This window comes from Musca domestica, unplaced genomic scaffold (genome assembly GCF_030504385.1).
Source record: "Musca domestica strain aabys unplaced genomic scaffold, Musca_domestica.polishedcontigs.V.1.1 77, whole genome shotgun sequence".
NCBI classification, from domain to species: domain Eukaryota; kingdom Metazoa; phylum Arthropoda; class Insecta; order Diptera; family Muscidae; genus Musca; species Musca domestica.
The window spans coordinates 1,221,042-1,241,287 of record NW_026712400.1 but is presented as its reverse complement, the minus strand read 5'-3'; the positions used below and the strand labels follow the sequence as shown (position 1 = coordinate 1,241,287).

General features: G+C 35.9%; 1 protein-coding gene across 1 annotated transcript; it reads left to right on the top strand.

The window, feature by feature from the left end:
• The first annotated feature begins 748 nt into the window (after window positions 1-748).
• Window positions 749-1,570, top strand: LOC105261885 (GATA zinc finger domain-containing protein 15). The gene has a single exon (XM_011294738.3). It carries the CDS (start codon window positions 749-751, stop codon window positions 1,568-1,570), a length of 822 nt encoding a protein of 273 aa, XP_011293040.3.
• The last annotated feature ends 18,676 nt before the right edge of the window (window positions 1,571-20,246 follow it).

Here is a 20,246-nt window from a genome sequence, read left to right as displayed (position 1 = left end):
GCCTGTGCTGTGTGGCGTTTGGTGAGGTGGGCTTTTTCATAAACAAAAGAAACAACTTTTGTGCCAAAGAACTTTATGCTTTGCCTGTACGCTTTTCCAGGCAGTTTATTTAGTTAATAAAAAACGTGCGACTGGCAAAGACGTATCGACGACGTGAGACCTTGTCGGAACTGTGGTGAATGCGTAATGCGATGATGCATGCTACCAAACAGCAAAAGTGGTGATGGTGGTGATTGGTGATGACAAAAGAAAAATTTCAAAAAGTATATTGTTTTTGTTACCAAAGGAAACGTATATATGTAGATATTTTCCAAAAATACAAGCATACATACATGTGTTTTATGAATATGTCGAATGTGGGCTAAGACAAATTGCAGCGATTGTTGTCTCATGCATAATTTAAGATATTTCTATTCAAATGGTCAGTGTTGTGAAACAACCTTAGAATTTTATGGCGAATGTCACTGAGAAAGTGTGATGGAAAGTAAAAGAATTAAATAAAACAAATGAATCAAAATCCAAGTGTCAAACAAAAGAAAAATATATAAAAAATTGTGTAGAAAAGAAAAGAAAAATAAAATACAATACAAAAAGAATTCAAAAAAAAAAATCGCTGAAGTGTTGTTGCAAAACAATAAGTGATTGCCGGCATTTGTGAGACGTGCGCTGAATTAATAGAAATTTTGAAAAAAAAAAAGAAAAAAAAATAATTATAGATACAAATAGCTTCACAAATAATAACATCAAAATGGATTCTTTGGATGTGACATCGCCGGCAAATGCCTCACCGCCGGATTTTGATTTTAATCTGCCGTGCCGGTTCTTTAAGAGCTCATTTGCTCGATCACTTTCACTCAACAACAGTAGCAGCAACAATCATTGCAAATCTTTGGATTATGACATGCGTTCTAGCAACAACAACAACAAAAGCAGTAATACCAATAATAACGACAATAATAATGGAAATAGTAGCAGCGGTATTCCACCTCCAATACCGCAAAAGCGTTTTACAACGCAAGACAGTTCTTCTTCAAACCAAAACAACCAGAATGAGGCCACCATCAACAACAACAGCAACAAACCGGTTGGTATTAATACAACCAACGATACAACCAACAAGAAAGCCACCGCCAATGATAAGCCTCCGGCTTTGCCAGCAAGACGACCACCATTTTCCAGCAATGGAGCTGGATCACTTCAGCAACAGCAGCAGCAAAATATGCAAGCTTCATTGACACAATTACGCCAACAGGCCTTCAATCAGGCTTTGAACCATTCTAATGCGCCAGTGTTGCCAGTAAATGTAAATGCCTCCGCATCTAAGGCTGGCTTGCGAGCCAATCATCATCAGCAACAACAACAACAACAACAGCAGTTGCAATTTAATCAAAATCTTATCAATCACTTTTCCGGCAACTCGAATGGCCACAACGACAGCATTTGCAGCAGTGCCAGTAGCAGCAGCAGCGGCAGTAACAACAGCAACTTTAGAAGGAATATCATCGTCTGGCCGAATAACCAACAACAACAACAACGGAATGTGGAACAGGTTAGTCATGCTTTTACTTAAACTAGGCCTACGATTTTCTTCATTTTTCCATTATCTCCATTCATATATTTTTTTGTTTTCTTTTTATTTTGGAATTTTTCAATTCTTGTTTTTGTTTTTCTGTGGAGGCACTTTCATGCCTGTCTGTCAGTATTTCCGCTGGATGTGAGAAAAAAAACAATTGTTTTTATTTTTTTATTTTTTGTTTTTAGAACGATTGAATATTATTTTCTTTGTAGAGCGTTGCATGAATGTGATCAATTTCCTTGACTAATTTTCAGTCGAAACATATGGCCAAGACCCTTGCTATATAACATGCCAATGTCAGCTTATTAAAATATATTTTGACTTTCATTTATACCCTCAGCCATATGGCTAGAGATACGGCCAAAACGTGCCTCACTAAAATAACGGTTTTAGGCCCTGGGTCTCTTTGGACCAAAACCGTTCATCCTTCTGCTTGGTTGGCTGTCTGGTGCCCACGAGTTTCGGAATTGGTCCAAACTTGATACATCCTTGGTACAGGATGTTCCTTCTGAAACATCCTTCACAAAAGAGCAAAATTTTCAAAAAATTTCCATCAAGTACCTCCCCCGAAGATGGTAAAAATTTCGAATAATTATGGCACTAACTTTATATAAAATATTTTAAAATTTTTCGAAAAGTTCGCGTTCTATGTGAGTTATAATTATTTAAAATTTTGACTCGTTGTGCGGGAGGTACCACAAGGAGTGGGCCGATATCTACCATCTTTACACCTGATCTTGTTTTAGTATGAATATTGCAGTGAGTGAAATTTGAAGAGAATCTAATGCTCATTTCGCGTTTTGCGAGCTTCAAAATTTTAACTTTTTGCGGTGGAAGTAACAGTAATAGATCGATTCTATCTTTTCATCAGATCGTTTGTAAAATATTGGAATGTGTGAAATTTCAAGAGAATCTGATGCTTATTTCGTATTTTATGAGAGATATAATTATTCGAGAATTTGACCCGTTCTGGGGGGAGGTACATACCAGGAGCAAATCCGTTACATCCCATCTTCACACCAGATGTGTGAAATTTAAAGAGAATCTGACGTTTATTTCGTATTTTATGAGAGATATAATTATTCGAGAATTCGACACTTTCTGGCGGGATGTACCAGAAGGAGTGGTCTGACATATTCCACCATCAAACCGGACGGAGAGAGAGAGAGGTATCCGCCTCTCGACTACAAATGCCCAAAGATACCTAGAGTATAAAACCGTTATATCAATGAGGCACGTACTGGCGTATCAAATGACATATATGCTCTGTAGCCATATGACTGAGGGTATGAAAGAGAAGACACGTGTATCGACGTTTTGATAGTTTACATTGAAAAGTAGCCAGAATAGAGGGGACAAGTTTCCCTTCTTTCACACTTTTGGAAATTTTCGAGTTAAGATTCCGCGAAATCTGTGTAATTTACATATATGCCTTATATATCCCAAATTATTTCAGATAATCGAATTTTTTCGATTTTCTAATCGAAATGGGGTTGGCAGTAGGGAAAATGCATAGAAAATGCTGAAACTGCACAAAAAAACTATGATAGCTGCGTTATTGAGGCTGGGCTCAACTGAAAGGTCTCGAGGAGTTCTTTCTGAGTATAGCTAAATTTTTGAAATATCCTAAATCACACGCCAAACCATTTGCTTCTATGATTAAGTCGAAATTTTGCACATTACAATATTTGCACAACATTAAGGTTATTCCCTTCAGTACCTCCTTCATAAAAGATTAACATTTGTATACCCTCCACCATACATAGTATGGAGGGTGTATAAAGTTTGTCATTCCCATTGTAACACTTCGAAATATACATTCTAGACCCCACAAAGTATATATATTCTTAATCGGCATAAAATTCTATGTCGATGTCCGTATTCTGTGGGAAACACTATGATTTCCGAATGAAGGGAAGTACTTTGATAAAAATTTATTAGAGGTGTGCTACGGCTGCCGGGTTTTATACCCTACACCACAAGGTGGTCAGGGTATTATGTCTTTGTGCATTTGTTTGTAACAGGCAAAAGGAAACGAGATAGACCCATAGTTCCTTTTGATGATCTGCATAGAATCACTTTCTGAGTTGATTTATGCATGTCAGTCCGTGTGTCCGTCCGTCTGTCCATGTATTCTTGTGAACAAAATGCCGATTGAGATGAAATTTTGCAAACAACATTTGTTTGGCCCAAGGACGAACCCTATTGAAATTGGAGATAATCGGTAAAAATTTAGATATAGCTCCCATATATATCTTCGTCCGATTTGCCTTTTATTGTGCACCAAACGTGTAATATCAGCCCGAATAGTATGGAATTTTGCACATACAACCAAATTAGGCCTGAAAATAAGTATGCCAAACTTTTTCGAAATCGGTTCAGATATAGCTATAGCTCCCATATATATTGTTCATCCGATTTGTTATTTTTGTCCTCCGCAGCCGTAATATGCACTCTGTAACAACAATATTTGGGGAAATATATCAAATGCAGCTCAGAAAAACCTTTGCTAAATTTTATCGAGATCGGTTCAGATTTGGATATAGCTCCCATATATAACTTCGTCCGATGTACCGTTTATTGTGCACCAAACGTCTAATATTTGTCCAAATGAGATGGAATTTAGTCTAGAAGGTAGTATGCCAAATTCGGTGAAGATCGGTTCAGATATAGCTATAGCTCCCATATATATTGTTCATCCGATTTGTTGTATTTGTTACCCACAGCCGTAATATGCACTCCGTAACAACGATATTCAGGGAAATATATCAAATACATATCAGAAATATCTTTGCCAAATTTTATCGAGATCGGTTCAGATTTGGATATAGTTCCCATATATATTTTTATCCGATTTCAAGTTAATTTCGCACCAAATGGGCAATACAAGTCCGAATTTAAAATATACAAATGCTTCGGCATATTTAGTCCTTTGAACTTTAAATCATAATTAAAATCATTGCGTGTATGATCGAAATCTTCCATAAAAACTTTTAATTATTAAGTGGAGTTCAACTAAATTAGCAAAGTGGTGTAGGGTATCATAAAATCGGCCCCGCCCGACTTTAGGACTTTCTTTACTGGTTGATATTGAAAAAGTCCGTCCACGTTTTGGTATAGCCCCCATATAACTGCATGATAATAGCTGGCTTTCTCAACAGAATTATCTATAAATAAAAATAGTACCATATTTAGCACAATTTGGTATTGAGTGAACAGATAGCGCTTGAAATATGGTATTAGGGTCGCTGTTCATGTTCAGACTGGGCACATGGAGGTTGTTTCGGAAATGTGTACTACAATTATACGACAAGTAATGAGTGGTACTAAATTTGGTCTTGGTTGAAGGGATAGATAGATGAGATCACTGTTGGTTTCTAGCGGTTATATATGGAGACGTTGAAATAATTTTGAATATGATTTTAAGGTGCACTTGTTGAAATAGCGGGTCCTTGATAGTGTAATATATACTGGAAGCAGTACGTTCTCAAATTTCCACTGTGTTTATTTTTGAATAATGTATAATTTCAAAATTTCGTCATTTACTGAGTTCCCATCCATATATTGAAAAAGAATGTGCCACCTTAATTTTTCATCGTTTACTCTTTAATTTGCTCTCAGGTTTTACAAGCTTTTTAAAAATTACTAGTTATACCCTCCACCTTGGAAAGGAGGGTATATTAACTTTGTCATTCCGTTTGTAACATCCTTAAATATTCGTCGTAGACCCCATAAAGTATATATATTCATAATCAGCATAAAATTCTAAGTCGATTTAACGATGTCCGCCTGTCTGTCTGTCTGTCCGTCTGTCTGCTGAAATCACGATACAGCCCACATTATTTGACGTAGAGCGCCAAAATTTAGCAGAGGAATTTGTATTGTGTCTAGGATGGTTGGTACTGAAAATGAGATATATCGGTCCACGTTCAGGTATAGTCCCCATATAACCGTACCTCCCGATATTCGGTATTTTGATGATTTATCCACATTTTTTCACGGCTTAACGGGTCCCTGTACGTGTGGCAAAACATTGCATGTATAGGTCCATATAACCTCCCCATATTCGATAAATTTATGATTTTTGCCACATTTTTTGACGGATTTGTCTGAAAATTTGTATTTGTAGGTCTTAATGGGTTCTAGCTCCGTTGGCGAAACATTGCATGTGTAGGTTCACGATTTGGTATAGCCCCCATAAAACGGTACCTCCCGATATTCGGTATTTTGATGGTTTTTGCCACATTTTTTCACCGATTTGTCTAAAAATTGGTATTTGTGGGTCATAATGGGTCCTAGTTCGGGTGGCGAAACATTGTATGTATAGGTCCACGTTTTGATATAGTCCCCATATAACGGTCCCTCCTAATATTCGGTATTTTGATGATTTTTGACACATTTTTTTTAAGAATTTCTCTGAAAATTGTTAGTTGTATATCATAATGGGTCCCAGTTCGTGTGGCGAGTCATTGTAATTGTAGGTCCACGTTTTGTTATAGGTCCTATATAACGGTACCTCCCGATATTCGGTAATTTGATGATTTTTGCCACATTTTTTCACGTATTTGTCTGAAAATTGATATTTGTAGGTCATAATGGGTTCTAACTCCGTTGGCGAAACATTGCATGTGTAGGTCCACGATTTGGTATAGCCCCCATATAACGATACCTCCCGATATTCGGCATTTTAATGGTTTTTGCCACATTTCTTCTAATGTTTCCTTTACCCTAAGGTGGATGGTATTAAAAGTTTGGCCCGGCCGAACTTAATGTTTTTTTTTTTTTACTTGTTTTTTTTTTAATTACAAAAGTAGTAGTTTCTTGCACGTTCTGGAGCGGACGTTGTCAATGAAATTTGTCGGTTGTCATAGGGAACTTAAAAAACTAAATATTCTGTGACCTTAACTTTGCAACAATGATCTCAACTTTCTCAAGATCATTTTTCATATACTTGCCATGAACAACATGGAGCTGATCTGCTTACGGTGTGTAGCCATCAGATCTGACCACCACCATTGTTGCCAATGCCAATGATGATGTCGGTAGTGTTTTCCCAAGAGAATTTTACAACTAAACTTGCAACATGCTGCTTCGTTTTTATGCTTGCTTTTTATTTTTTTGTTTTGCCACAACATGTGGTCAAGGTCATTTGGAATGCTGACTGGATGACTGAATGAACAGACATTAAACAAACGTAAATCGATTTTAAGTAGACGAAGTAAAGAAAAAACACACAAACAAACAAACGATTTCACTTAAAAAGGAAATTCAACAACTGGCAGCAATGCATCAAACTTGGAACGTGGAGCGTGATAAAGATCTCGCCACAAAATAATTGGTCATAACAACATTGCGTACACTAGCAATGGATGCTTTTGACTTTAAAGGTGAGACAAGTGGGGCATAAGAGAAGAAAAAAACACGACGAACAGAAATATGCGTTTATAAAGAGATTTAAAAAAAGAGGTCAGTAGAAGATGTGACAGAGCAGCGGGGCCAATGTAATGAATCCTAAAAATGAAAAATATGTTGCATTTAACTTTTAAGAAGTGTTAAGGAATCTGGTTGTTTTTTTTTTATACAATTCAACATTATTATAGGTTTTACTCATTAATTCCCATGAATTATATATTGAATGTAGTTAAAATCGTAAATATAATTTGGGGATCAATATGATTTAAAGATTTTGCATTTAATTACAAAATATTATACTCAAAAAAGCGTGGAACAAGTTATAAAGCAGTAAGTTCGGCCGGGCCGAAATTTGAATACCCTCCACGAATTTGGTAAAAAAAATCCTTAAAAAATTCTGTTAAAATTTTAAAAATACCGAATATAGCCGTTATATTTGTGTCTATACGACGTGGATATACATGGACATTGCTTGTCATAAGTCATTACCATATTCAAATTCGAAACTTGAAATAAACGATGAATAATGTAGCTAAAATTATCAAAATATACAGGGACGTAGCGTTATATCGGAGCTGTGCGAAGACCTGAACCAGCATAGACAATTTTCTGTCATAGGCTGTAGCGTCCATTACGAACTTCAAATGCGCGTCTCAAACTATTTTGGTGGGTATTGTACCTAAACTCGTCAAAATACCGAATATAGGGAGGTATGTGTGGCCTATACGAAGACCTGGACCTGCATAGACAATTTTCTGTCAGAACTGTAGTTCCCATTACGAACTCTAAATACGTAATTTGAAACAATTCCGGTGAATAATGACGCTAAAATCATCAAAATACCGAATAAAGGGAGGTAACGTAATATGGAGGCTATACGAAGACCTGGACCTGCATAGACAATTTTCTGTCAGAACTGTAGTTCCCATTACGAACTCTAAATACGTAATTTGAAACAATTCCGGTGAATAATGACGCTAAAATCATCAAAATACCGAATATCGGGAGATACCGTTATATGGGGGCTATACGAAGACGTGGACCTGAACAGACAGTTTTCTGTCTTAGGCTATATTATCCATTTCGAATTTTAAATACCAAATTTGAAACAATTCTGGTAAATAATGTCGCTAAAATCATTAAAATACCGAATATTGGGAGGTACCGCTATAGCTATATGAAAACGTGGACCTACATGGCCCATTTATGAACTTAACCTGCCTACTGGAAAAATAAACATGTGTGCAAAATTTTAGCCTTCAATCTCAATTCTTTCCAAAGAAAGCTTGATTACAACAGACAGACAGACGGACAGATAGACAGACAGACAGACGGACATGGCTAAATCGACTTAGAATTTTACACTTTTTACCGGAATTGTTACAAATTTGGTATTTGGAGTTTGTAATGAATACTACCTTCTATAAGAGAAAATTGCCAGTACAGATCCACTTCTTCGCATAATCCCCTTCTTATAGCCCCAATATTCAATGTTCTATTATACCCTCAAGCATATGGCTGCAGAGATATGTATCATTTGATACGGCAGAAATGGCTGTCTCTCTGTCTGGTCGATAACTCTTGAAAGAAGTATCAGATCCGACCCAAACTGGCACATCCTAATATTTTTTTCAAACTTAGATCAAGTTCGACGATGTATTATATCATTCAGGTCATACCGGTTGTAGCATCCGATTTCGTTTTTTTTTTTCAGGTGCGAAAATGGATTATATCGGTGCACGTCTTCTGGTACATCCCCCTCAAAGAGTTAACATTTTGAAAATCACAAAGCTTATAAAATGTAAAAGACAAGTTCGATTATCTTAAAATTACGCATATCCCTTCTGGTACCTCCCACACAAAGGGTCAACATTTTGAATACCCATAATCCCCATAAAATACAAAAAGGTGCATCTGATTCCTTTCCAAACTTGGCACGACCCAATATTTCTACCAAGAACTGGGATAATAGGGTAGATCGGTGCACTCCTTATGGTTACTCCCCCATAAAGGGTCAAATTTATGGACAATCATAACTCTTCCACATTTTTATACACTCCACCATGGGTAGGAGGGTATATTAACTTTGTCATTCCGTTTGTAACACCTCTAAATATTCGTCGTAGACCCCATAAAGTATATATATTCATAATCAGCATAAAATTCTAAGACGATTTAGCGATGTCCGTCTGTCTGTCTGTCTGTCCGTCTGTCTGTCTGTCCGTCTGTCTGTCTGTTGAAATCACGATAGTGCCCACATTATCTGACGTAGACCTTTGAAATTTGGCACAAGTGTGTGTATTGTCCCTAGGATGGTTGGTATTGGAAATGGGATATATCGGTCCACGTTTTGGTATAGCCCCCATATAACGGTACCTCCCGATATTCGGTATTGTGATTATTTTTGCCACATTTTTCCACGGATTTGTCTAAAAATTGACCTTTGTAAGTCGTAATGGATTCTAGCTCCAGTGGGGTAACATTATATGTATAGGTCCACGTTTTCATGTAGCCCACATATAACGGTACCTCCCGTTATTCGGTATTTTGATTATTTTTGCCACATTTTTCCACGGATTTGTCTAAAAATTGACCTTTGTAAGTCGTAATGGATTCTAGCTCCAGTGAGGTAACATTATATGTATGGGTCCACGTTTTCATGTAGCCCCCATATAACGGTACCTCCCGTTATTCGGTATTTTGGTGATTTTTACCACATTTTTTCCACGGATTTGTCTAAAAATTTACCTTTGTAAGTCATAATGGATGCTGGCTCCAGTGGGGTAACATTTTATGTATAGGTCCACGTTTTCATGTAGCCCCCATATAACGGTACCTCCCGATATTCGATAATTTGATGATTGTTGCCACATTTGTCCACGAATTTGACTGAAAATTGGTATTTGTAGGTCATAACGGGTCCCTGTTCGTGTGGCAAATCATTGTATTTATAGGTCCACGTTTTGATATAGTCCCCATATAACGGTACCTCCCAATATTCGGTATTTTGATGATTTTTTGACACATTTTTTCAAGAATTTCTCTGAAAATTGGTAGTTGTTGATCATAATGGGTCCCAGTTCGTGTGGCGAGTCATTGAAATTATAGATCCACGTTTTGGTATAGCCCCCATATAACGGTACCTCCCGATATTCGGTAATTTGATGATTTTTGCCACATTTTTTCACGGATTTGTCTGAAAAATGGTATCTGTAGGTCATAATGGGTTCTAGCCCCTTTGACGAAACATTGCACGTGTAGATCCACGATATAGCCCCTATATAACGGTACCTCCCGATATTCGGCATTCTAATGGTTTTTGCCACATTTCTTCTAATTTTTCCTTTATCCTAAGGTGGAGGGTATTAAAAGTTTGGCCCGGCCGAACTTAATGTTTTTTTACTTGTTATCTTTAAAGAGGATGGGATAGACCAAGCTACTCCCCCTGATTCTCCCACAAAACAGGTCAAAATTTTGAATACCCATAACCCCGATAAGCTACTCCCTTAGCTACAATTTTCAATAGAATTATTTCAAACTTTCGTATTTGGAATTCACAATAGATACCGCCTTCTCTGGCTATACAGATCTACTTTTTCATCTAGCCCCATATAACAAAAACTCACCAAGTGGTCTTGGGGTTCTTCACAAGGTTATTATTATTATTTTATTTTTTTTTTTTTTTGCTACAAATTTTTCAATTGTTATTAAAAAATATTCTTAAAAGTTGCCGATTTATTTCCTAACGAGCTCACAAACAAATGGTCTTACTAAGTCGACAACTTTTTAGCAAAAATCCTTGAAAAAATTATACACAAAATTACAATTATTTGCCTGAAAGTTTCCAAAACTTTTTTTTTGACAGTTCTTAATTTTGTACCAGGAAATCCCTGGAAATCTAACAGTTTTTGAAAGCAAATCTAATGTTGGGCAATAAACCTTCTGAAAATTCGAAAAATTTTATCATTTGATACGGTCAAAACGTGTCTCATCGAAATAACGGTTAAATCAGTTTCAGGACATTAGAAGTCGATCTAGCAATGTCCATCCGTCCGTCTGTCTGTCTGGCTGGTGCGCACGATAACTCTTGAAAGGAGTATCCGATTTTGTCCAAACTTGGTACAGCGTAATATTTTTGTCCAACATAGATCGAGTTAGGAGATTTGCAATATCGGTCCACACCTTCTGGTACCACCCCCAATTTTCAAAAATAATAATTTGCTGCACAGAAAGAGAAAGGATTGTCAATTTTGCAAATCCTAATATTTTTATGAGTGCTAAGTCAGGTGCGAAAATGGAAAATATCGGTTCACTCCTTCAAGTACCTCCACCCACAAGGGGTAAAAATTTTGAATATCTATGAAGCTCATGAAACGCGAAATTAACATCCTATTCCATTCAAACTTGACACATCTCAATATTTCTATCAACACATGATCTGTTATAAAGAAGGTAGAGATCGGATTATTCCTCCTGGTACCTCCCCTACAATGGGTCAAAGTTTTGAATAACCAAAACGATTATAATATCAGAAATAAGCACCCGGTTCTCTTTATATTTCACACATCCCATTATTTCTATTTATTTATTTCTAACCAAAGGTCTGGTGTGAAGATGGAAAATATGGGTCCACTCCTTCTGGTACCTCCCTCACAGAGGGTCAAATTTTAAAACCGAAATTAATATCCGATTTCATTCAGACTTGGTACATCTCATTATTTTCATCTACACAAGATCTGTCATAAATATGGTAGAAATCGGACCATTTCTTCTGTTTCCTCACCCACATAGGGTTCAAGGTTTAAAAAAAAGTTTGAAGTCCAACTCTCACTCAAATTTCACACATGCAAACATTTGTTTGATCTGTTGTGAAGGTGATATATATCTCCGAGCCCCATATGGTACCCCACCCACAAAGGGTCACAATTTTCAATAATTTTTCTCTTATAACTTGCGAAACAAGTCAGGGATTCTTTACAACTTGAATTTATGATTTCGCATAAAATTGGATATAAATGTTAGATTTTTTTGTAATTTTGCCCATACCAATTTATTTGTCTGTATTAGATGAAGCATGAAAATTGAATACTTCGGTCGACTATGGCTGGTACCTCATTCATATGTTTCACTTTTTCTAAAAATTATCACATAACAAAAAGTCAAAACATACTTAAATAATCGAAATTGGTTGTGGGTATACATCTGTCGACAAAACAGACTTGTCTTTACACATTTCAGATGCGAATATTTTTCTTTACATTGGAGCTAGTCTAAAAATGGAATATATCGGTCCACTTTCTTTGTTGCCGTTCCCAAAAAGATCCAAATATTCGAAAAAAGTTCATACATATATCTGATATGAAACGATTCGAGTACATATATACAAAACATATTTCACAACTAAACAAAGGTCAGTGACTTAGCACCTGGTCATATTTATATCAGGCCAAAATAACGCAAGATAATGAACAATATCTAATATAATAACTCCCTTTGAGTAGGAAATCAATATCCGATTTTCTTTAAAATGTTCACATCCCATCTCTAAAAATGAAAAATATCTGCCCACTGACAAAAGTTCCAAATTTTCGAAACACGCCCGTCCGTCCGTCTGTCGATGTATTTTTGTGAACAAAATGCAGGTCGCATTTATTATTCGATTGAGATGACATTTTCCAAAAAAATTGGTTGGCCCAAGGACGAACCCTATTGAAATTGGTGAAAATCGGTTCAAATTTATATATAGCTCCCATATATCCCATATATCTTCAACCGATTTCGGCCAATATCAGTCCAAATGACCTGAATTCTGGCACATCCGACCGAATTCAGTATAGAAGTAAATACGTTAGGAGAAAATCGGTTCAGACTTGGATATAGCTCCTATATATATATGTTTCATCCGATTCGGGGTTTTAAGTCACTCACATGCGTAATATGCACTCCACAACAATGATATTTGATATCGGACATCAGATACAGCTCGAAAATACCTATGCCAAATTTTAGTGAGATCTGTTCAGATTTTTACCATTTGGTGAAACTCCTTCCGGTATACCTATTGCTCCAAAAAATATTTTTTAATAAAATCCTTATCGAAGTAATATCATATACCTTACATCTATATTATATGGTTCATAGGGGGTATGATCAATTTCACATAAATTCCCATATACTCAACTCGTGCTAAGTAGGCATAGTTATGACCTTTCCTTACTTGTTTTTTTTTTTTTTTTTTTCTACAAAAAACTCATTCAGTCTACATTTTTAACAAATAAATCGTAATTGTGTTTAACTAACTTTATTTTAACACACAATTTCTCCCTTTTTCGTATATGCTACTCATAAACAGATTTTTATAGCTTATTTACATGGTTTATTATGCGCAGATGGTGTGGTAGGGGTATCAGACCGACTATAGCCCTTTGTTTACTGGCTCCTCTTTTGCCTTTCATCTAAAAATATCAAATTGTTTACAATTGTATACTATTTTTGTTAGCTCAGTACAAAAGTGTCTCGAAATGACAAAAGAAAGACACTCCATAACAATTTAAGACTTTTTATGTAATTTTTCCCACCATAACTACCATAAACTTGAAAATAATGCTTCACAATTATGTAATTTGTTGGTTGTCGTAAATTCGGTATGGTTAAAAACATGTGATTGAAAATAATTGAAGAAAAAAGTAAGATATAATTTTTGAAGCAATAACTTGAGGTACAAACACAAACGCCTCGAATTTCTTGTGTCCTTCACTACAGGAAACTCAGGAGATATTAAGGGAATAATTTTCATGAGAGGAAAGTAAAACTTGAAACTACTTTTCATGAACAATCTCATCAATTAAAGGAATCGCATCATTAAAGGAATACTTTTCATAAAAACAGTAAGGAAATTTCAAAAGTCTGGCGGGCCGACCATATGATACCCTACACCACTTTTATATTAGAAATTTAGATCATACCAACACTGAACTAAATAACATAGCTGTATAGTGCATGATATGACTTCGATAAGGATTATATTAAAATAAGCCTTGGCTTATGATTATTCATGGGAGGGTTCTGAAGCAGTTACCCAATATTGACCAATTCGTGTATGGCCTAAGACTGAAAAAAATCATACAAAGTGACAGATTTGAACTATATCGACTACTTTCTGTACTTTTAATGAGATATGTGGAAATTTTTGAAATATGAGGAAATATGCGTGAGCTAACATATATAGCGGACCGAAGTATTCCATTCATACGTCATCTGATACGGGTATGTGCAAATTTTGAAGGAAATCGAATATTTATATCCAATTTTATGCGAAATTATAAATTTCGATTAGTTACATATTCATATCAGATTCCTGGTTAAGAGAATATTTAGATATAGCAAGTTGTAAAGAATCGCCGACTTGTTTCGCAAGCTATGACAGATATAAGTATTGGAAATTGTAACCCTTTGTGAGTGAGGTACCATAAGGTATTGGCAGATGTATGTCATCTTCACAACACTTCTTGTGTTAGTAAAAATGAGTGTATGTGGGAAATTTTAGGAGATGGATGAATGCTTATTGCGCTTTCTTTGAGCGTTTTGTTTTTAAAAATCTTGAATGATATGTGGGTTGAGGTACAGTAAAAAATGGTGGGATCTCTACCATCTTTATAACAGATCTTGTGTTGATGGAAATATTGAGATATATCAAGTCTGAATGGAATCGGACGTTATTTTCGCGTTTTATGAGCTTCATGGATACTCAAAATTTTGACCCTTTGTGGGGTAGGTAACAGAAGGAGTGGACCCGGATATATATCACACCAGACTATGGGATAATAAAAACATTGCAATGTGTGTAATCTGAAGAGAACCGGATGCATATTTTGGATCTTATGATCGTTTTGGTTATACAAAATGTTAATCCTTTGTGGAGGAGGTACCTACACCAGACCTTGGTTTATTAAAAAATATTTTGATATGTGTAATTTAAAGACAATCAGACTCGTACATTTTTTTAAATTTTTTATAAGAGTTATAATTATTCAAAATTGTGACCGTTTGTGGGCGGGAGGTTTTTGATGCAGTGGACCGACATTGTCCATTTTCGCACCTGAGCTAGCACTGATGCAAATATTAGGATATGCAAAGTTGAAGCAAAATCAAATTATCCTTTCTCTTTCTGTGCAGTAAATTTTTTTCTTTGAATATTTTGAAATTTTGGGAGGGGGAGGTACCAGAAGGTGTGAATCGTTATTGCCCATCTCCGAACTCGATCCAAGTTTGACAATAATATTACGATGTACCTAGTTTAGACCAAATCTAATACTCCCTTCGAGAGTTAACGTGCGCACCAGCCAGCCAGACACACACACGGACGGTCGGATCGACTCCAAATATCCTGAAACGGATTTGGTCCAAAGAGACCTAGGGTATAAAAGCGCTTTTTTGATAAGGCACGTTTTGACCTCATTAAATATTTATTGGAGCAATAGATACGCCGAATATGAAAAAATCTATTCAATTTGGGCTGATATTATATATATGGTGAGCAATAACCGTAAAATCGGATGAACCGATCACGATAGAATTTGACAGAGGTATTTTCGAGCAATACCTGTTGCCTGGTATCAAATATCATTGTTGTGGAGTGCATATTACGCATGTGAGGGACTTTAACACCAAATATCCAAATCTATACCGATTTTTGTTTTTTAATTACTTATATCTGAGCTGTACCTGATATCTGGTACCAAATACCTGGATGAAACATAAATATGGGAGCTATAGCTATATCTGAACCGATTTTCACAAATTTGATGTGCTTGCTTCTAGACTGCATTCGGTCGGATGTGACAAAATTCATGTCATTTAGGCTGATATTGGCCATTTGGTGCACAATTAACACGAAATCGGTTGAAGATATATGTGGGAGCTATATCTAAATTTTGGAACTAATTTCGTCCTTGGTCCAAACAAGTATTGTTTAGATAATTTCATCTCAATCGTATAATAAATGCGACCTGCATTTTGTTCACAAAAATACATGGACAGACGGGCTGACATGCATAAATCGATTCAGAAAATACGAAATGTCAAACAATTTCGGTGGGTATTGTATCTGAAATCGTCAAAATACCGAATATAGGGAGGTACTGATATATGGGGCCTATACGAAGACCTGGACCTGCACAGACAATTTTCTGTCCCAGACTGTACTTCCCATTACGAACTCTGAATACATAATTTGGAACAACTCCGGTGAATAATGTCGCTAAAATCATCAAAATACCGAATATAGAAGGAACCGTTAAATAGGGGCTATACGAAGACGTGGACCTGCATAGACAATTTCCTGTCTTAGGCTGTATTATCCATTTCGAACTTCAAATACCAAATTTGAAACAATTCCGGTTAATAATGTCGCTAAAATCATCAAAATACCGAATATCTGGAGATACCGGAATGACATAGTTAATATTCCCTCCATGGTATGGTGGAGGGTATAACAACATGTTTTATCCGCGTGCAAAAATCCTTGTTTAATTACAATTTTATACCCTCCACCATACTATGGAGGGTATATTAATTTTGTCATTCCGTTTGTAACTCCTCGAAATACTCATGTCAGACCCAACAAAGTACATATATTCTTGATCAGCGTAATATTCTAAGACGATTTAGCCATGTCCGTCTGTCTGTCTGACTGTCTGAACAAATTGAGATAGAAGGCTAAAATTTTGCACACATGTATATTTTGCCAGTAGGCAGGTTAAGTTCGTAAATGCCATGAAGGTCCAAGTTATCATATAGCCCCCATATAACGGCACCTCCCGATATTCGTCATTTTGATGATTTTAACGACATTATTCACCGGAATTGTTTCAAATTTGGCATTTGAATTTCCCAATGAATACTACAGCCTAAGACAGAAAATTATCTGTGTAGGTCCACATCTTTATATAGCCCCCATATAACGGTACCCCCCGATATTCGGTATTTTGATGATTTTAGCGACATTATTTAACGGAATCGTTCCAAATTTGGTATTTGAAGTTCGTAATAGATACTGCAGCATAAAACAGAAAATGGACCATGTAGGTTCACGTCTTCGTATAGCCCCATACAACTTACTCTCCGATATTCGATATTTTTATGATTTGAGCGACATTATTCACCGGAATTGTTTCAACATTGGTATTTGAAGTTCGTTATGGGAAGTACAGTCTGTGCCAGAAAATTGTCTGTGCAGGTCCATGTCTTCGTATAGCCTCCATATAACGGTACCTTCTATATTCGGTATTTTTATGATTTTAGCTAAATTACAAACAGATTTTTCTTCAAGTTTCGCATTTAAATATTGTAATAACTTATGACAAAAGTTGCCTGCATTCGGTATTTTTAAGATTTTAACAGAATTTTTAACGGATTTTATTTATTTATTTTATTTTATTTTTTTTTTTTGGAAATTGCCAAATTTGTATTAAAAGTTCGGCCCGGCCGAACTTACAGCTTTTTTACTTGTTTCCATTAAAACATTTTTATTTCGTATGACTTCCAAGCAATTTCTTAAAAATTGTAATAATTTCCCTGTGAATTGTCCAAACATACATGTGTACATTTGTCTGTCTGTCTGTCTATGTGTGTGTGTGGCCGATATGCGGTTTGGTGAGGAAAAGTGAAAAGTGATTGGTGTTATTAAACGCATATTTTATGAATGTTTATTTGAACAATTTCCAAACACACAGCAACGATAGTCGGCCACAATGTCGTCTTCGTGGTGGTCGTTGGATTGGAATGACGTAATATTTGGAGATTAACCAGCAGCCGGCGGTTTAAAAAAATATGGTATAATAACGTCTAGATGAGGTGTATTACAGCAGGGAAATTCGATAATTAGTAGAGTATTTTAAGCGTCAGTTGTTACAAATCTATCGATACAGCGTATAATTTCACGGGAAGTGTATAACAGGTAAAAAAACATATAATTTCGGCCGGATCGAACTTTTAATACTCCATCATTTGGAAGGAAACAAAAAAAAAAACGGTAAGGAAAGACAAAAGTCGAATTTGTGATATCCCACACCACTAGACTATTTAGTAAAGTGTTGCATATAAAATCGAATAAAGCTACTTTATTTGGTCGAATTAGAGGGAAATTCTGAACAAATCTTGACAAAACTTGGAAAAGTTATTTTCAGAATGTATCCTATATTTTGTACCGGAAATCCTTGTTGTATTATACGGATTCAGGTGACTTAGATACAAAATCGGACAAAACATATATATGTGGGAGTTATGACAATATCTGAACCAAAACGTAACACACCTGTACCTGATATCTAGTACCAAATATTCATTTTTTGTGGAGGGCATATTACAAATGTGGGGAACTTAAACACAAAATCGGATGAAACATATATATGGGAGCTATAGGTATATCTGAACCGATCTTCATAAAACTTTAATACACTTTCTTCTTGGCTGAATTAGGTTATACAGGGTGATATTAAAAAAACTGCAACCAACTTCAGACTTTCATTTCTACGCCACTCGTCCGACAGCTGTTAAAATTATTTCAGTGACATCTCATTATTTGCGTACAAAAGCATTTTGGTGAGAATTTTCCAGAAAAAAGTTATTCGTGATGGAATTCAAGCGTGATAGTGTGATTTCTTTATATTTGACTAGAAAACCACAAATGGCTATCGTTAGAGCACTCCAGCATTTAAATGTGAATATATTTTTTGTGTCTCGTACCATCGCTCGTTACGGAAGTGGACAAGGAAGTGGGCCGAAGAAAACAGCAACATCAGCAGAAATGGTTCGAAACGTAAAAAAGCGACTTGATCGAAACCCGCGTCGCAGTGGCCGAAAAATGGCTCGTGAGCTGAACATATCGCAATATTCCATTCGGCAAATGTTGAAAAATGAGCTCGAACTTACACGGCAACAGAAAGAAAATTGACTCAAGAGCTTCGCTTGGCCGAAAGTGGTGAACTGCCGAATTTGGGTTTCTGCGATGAGAAAACATTCGTTGTCCAGCAGTTTGTGAACAAACAAAATGATCGAATATACTTGCAGAGAGGTCAGCTGAAAATGTGCACCTCAGTTGACCACCGGAACTCAAGCGCCGGCCATAACCATAACGGCCAATTTTCACTCTCCGCTCGTATTAATCGACCGTGGTATCAGAATAAATGCCGAATATTATCGCGAAAATATTCTGGAGGGTATATTAGAGCCTTGGGCACGCAAATGAGGTTTCCCGCTTCATTTCCAGCACAAAATGGCCACCAAAAATCTCCGAATATCAATCAGTTGGACTATTGTGTCTGGAGTATTTTGAGAAGCAAGGTTGGCACTAAAAAATACCAAAGTGTCGATCACGTCATGCAAGCGCTTCGCCGGGAATGGGCCAAATATGGCAGAGCAACATCCGGGCAGCGTGTGACGGTTTCATTGGCTCTTTGAAGGCCATAATTCGTGCCCAAGGTGACCAATTCAAACAAATCTAAATTTATTCTAAAATTTAAAGCTATTTCCGACATCTTGTGCTTCAATTAAATATAATTTAAAAAAATGTTAAAATTATGACGTTTGACTTTGTTGCGTAAATAAATTGCGTAAGTAAATTTTTTTATTGTGAACTTACTCATAAAGCTGCTTTGCAGATTTATGGTTTATGGTCCATTAAAATTTCTGCAAAAAATCCATAAAAAATGCACGTTTATGGTCCTTTAAATATCCTTTAAACGTTTATAGTCCTTTAAAAATCCTTAAAAAATCCACGTTTATAGTCCTTTAAAAATCCTTAAAAAATCCACGTTTATAGTCCTTAAAAAATCTTTAAAAAATTCACGTTTATGGTCCTTTTAAAGTTCTTTAAAAAATCCACGTCTATAGTCCTTTAAAAATTCTTTAAAAAATCCACGTCTATAGTCCTTTAAAAATTCTTTAAAAAATCCACGTCGATAGTCCTTTAAAAATTCTTTAAAAAATCCACGTTTATTGTCCTTTAAATGCCCTTCAAAAATTCTTTAAAAATCCAAGTTTCTAGTCCTTTAAACATTGTTTAAAAAATCCACATTTTTAGTCCTTTGAATATCCTTTAAAAATTGTTTAAAACATCCAAAGCAAATGAAAAGTGACAGCTCTAAGCAACTTGGTTTATTTCCAATAACAAAACCAATAACATTGGCTTCTATGACAACCAAAACCGGTAAAATTCTTATTCGAAAATAAAACCGATAACATTGATTTTCATGACACC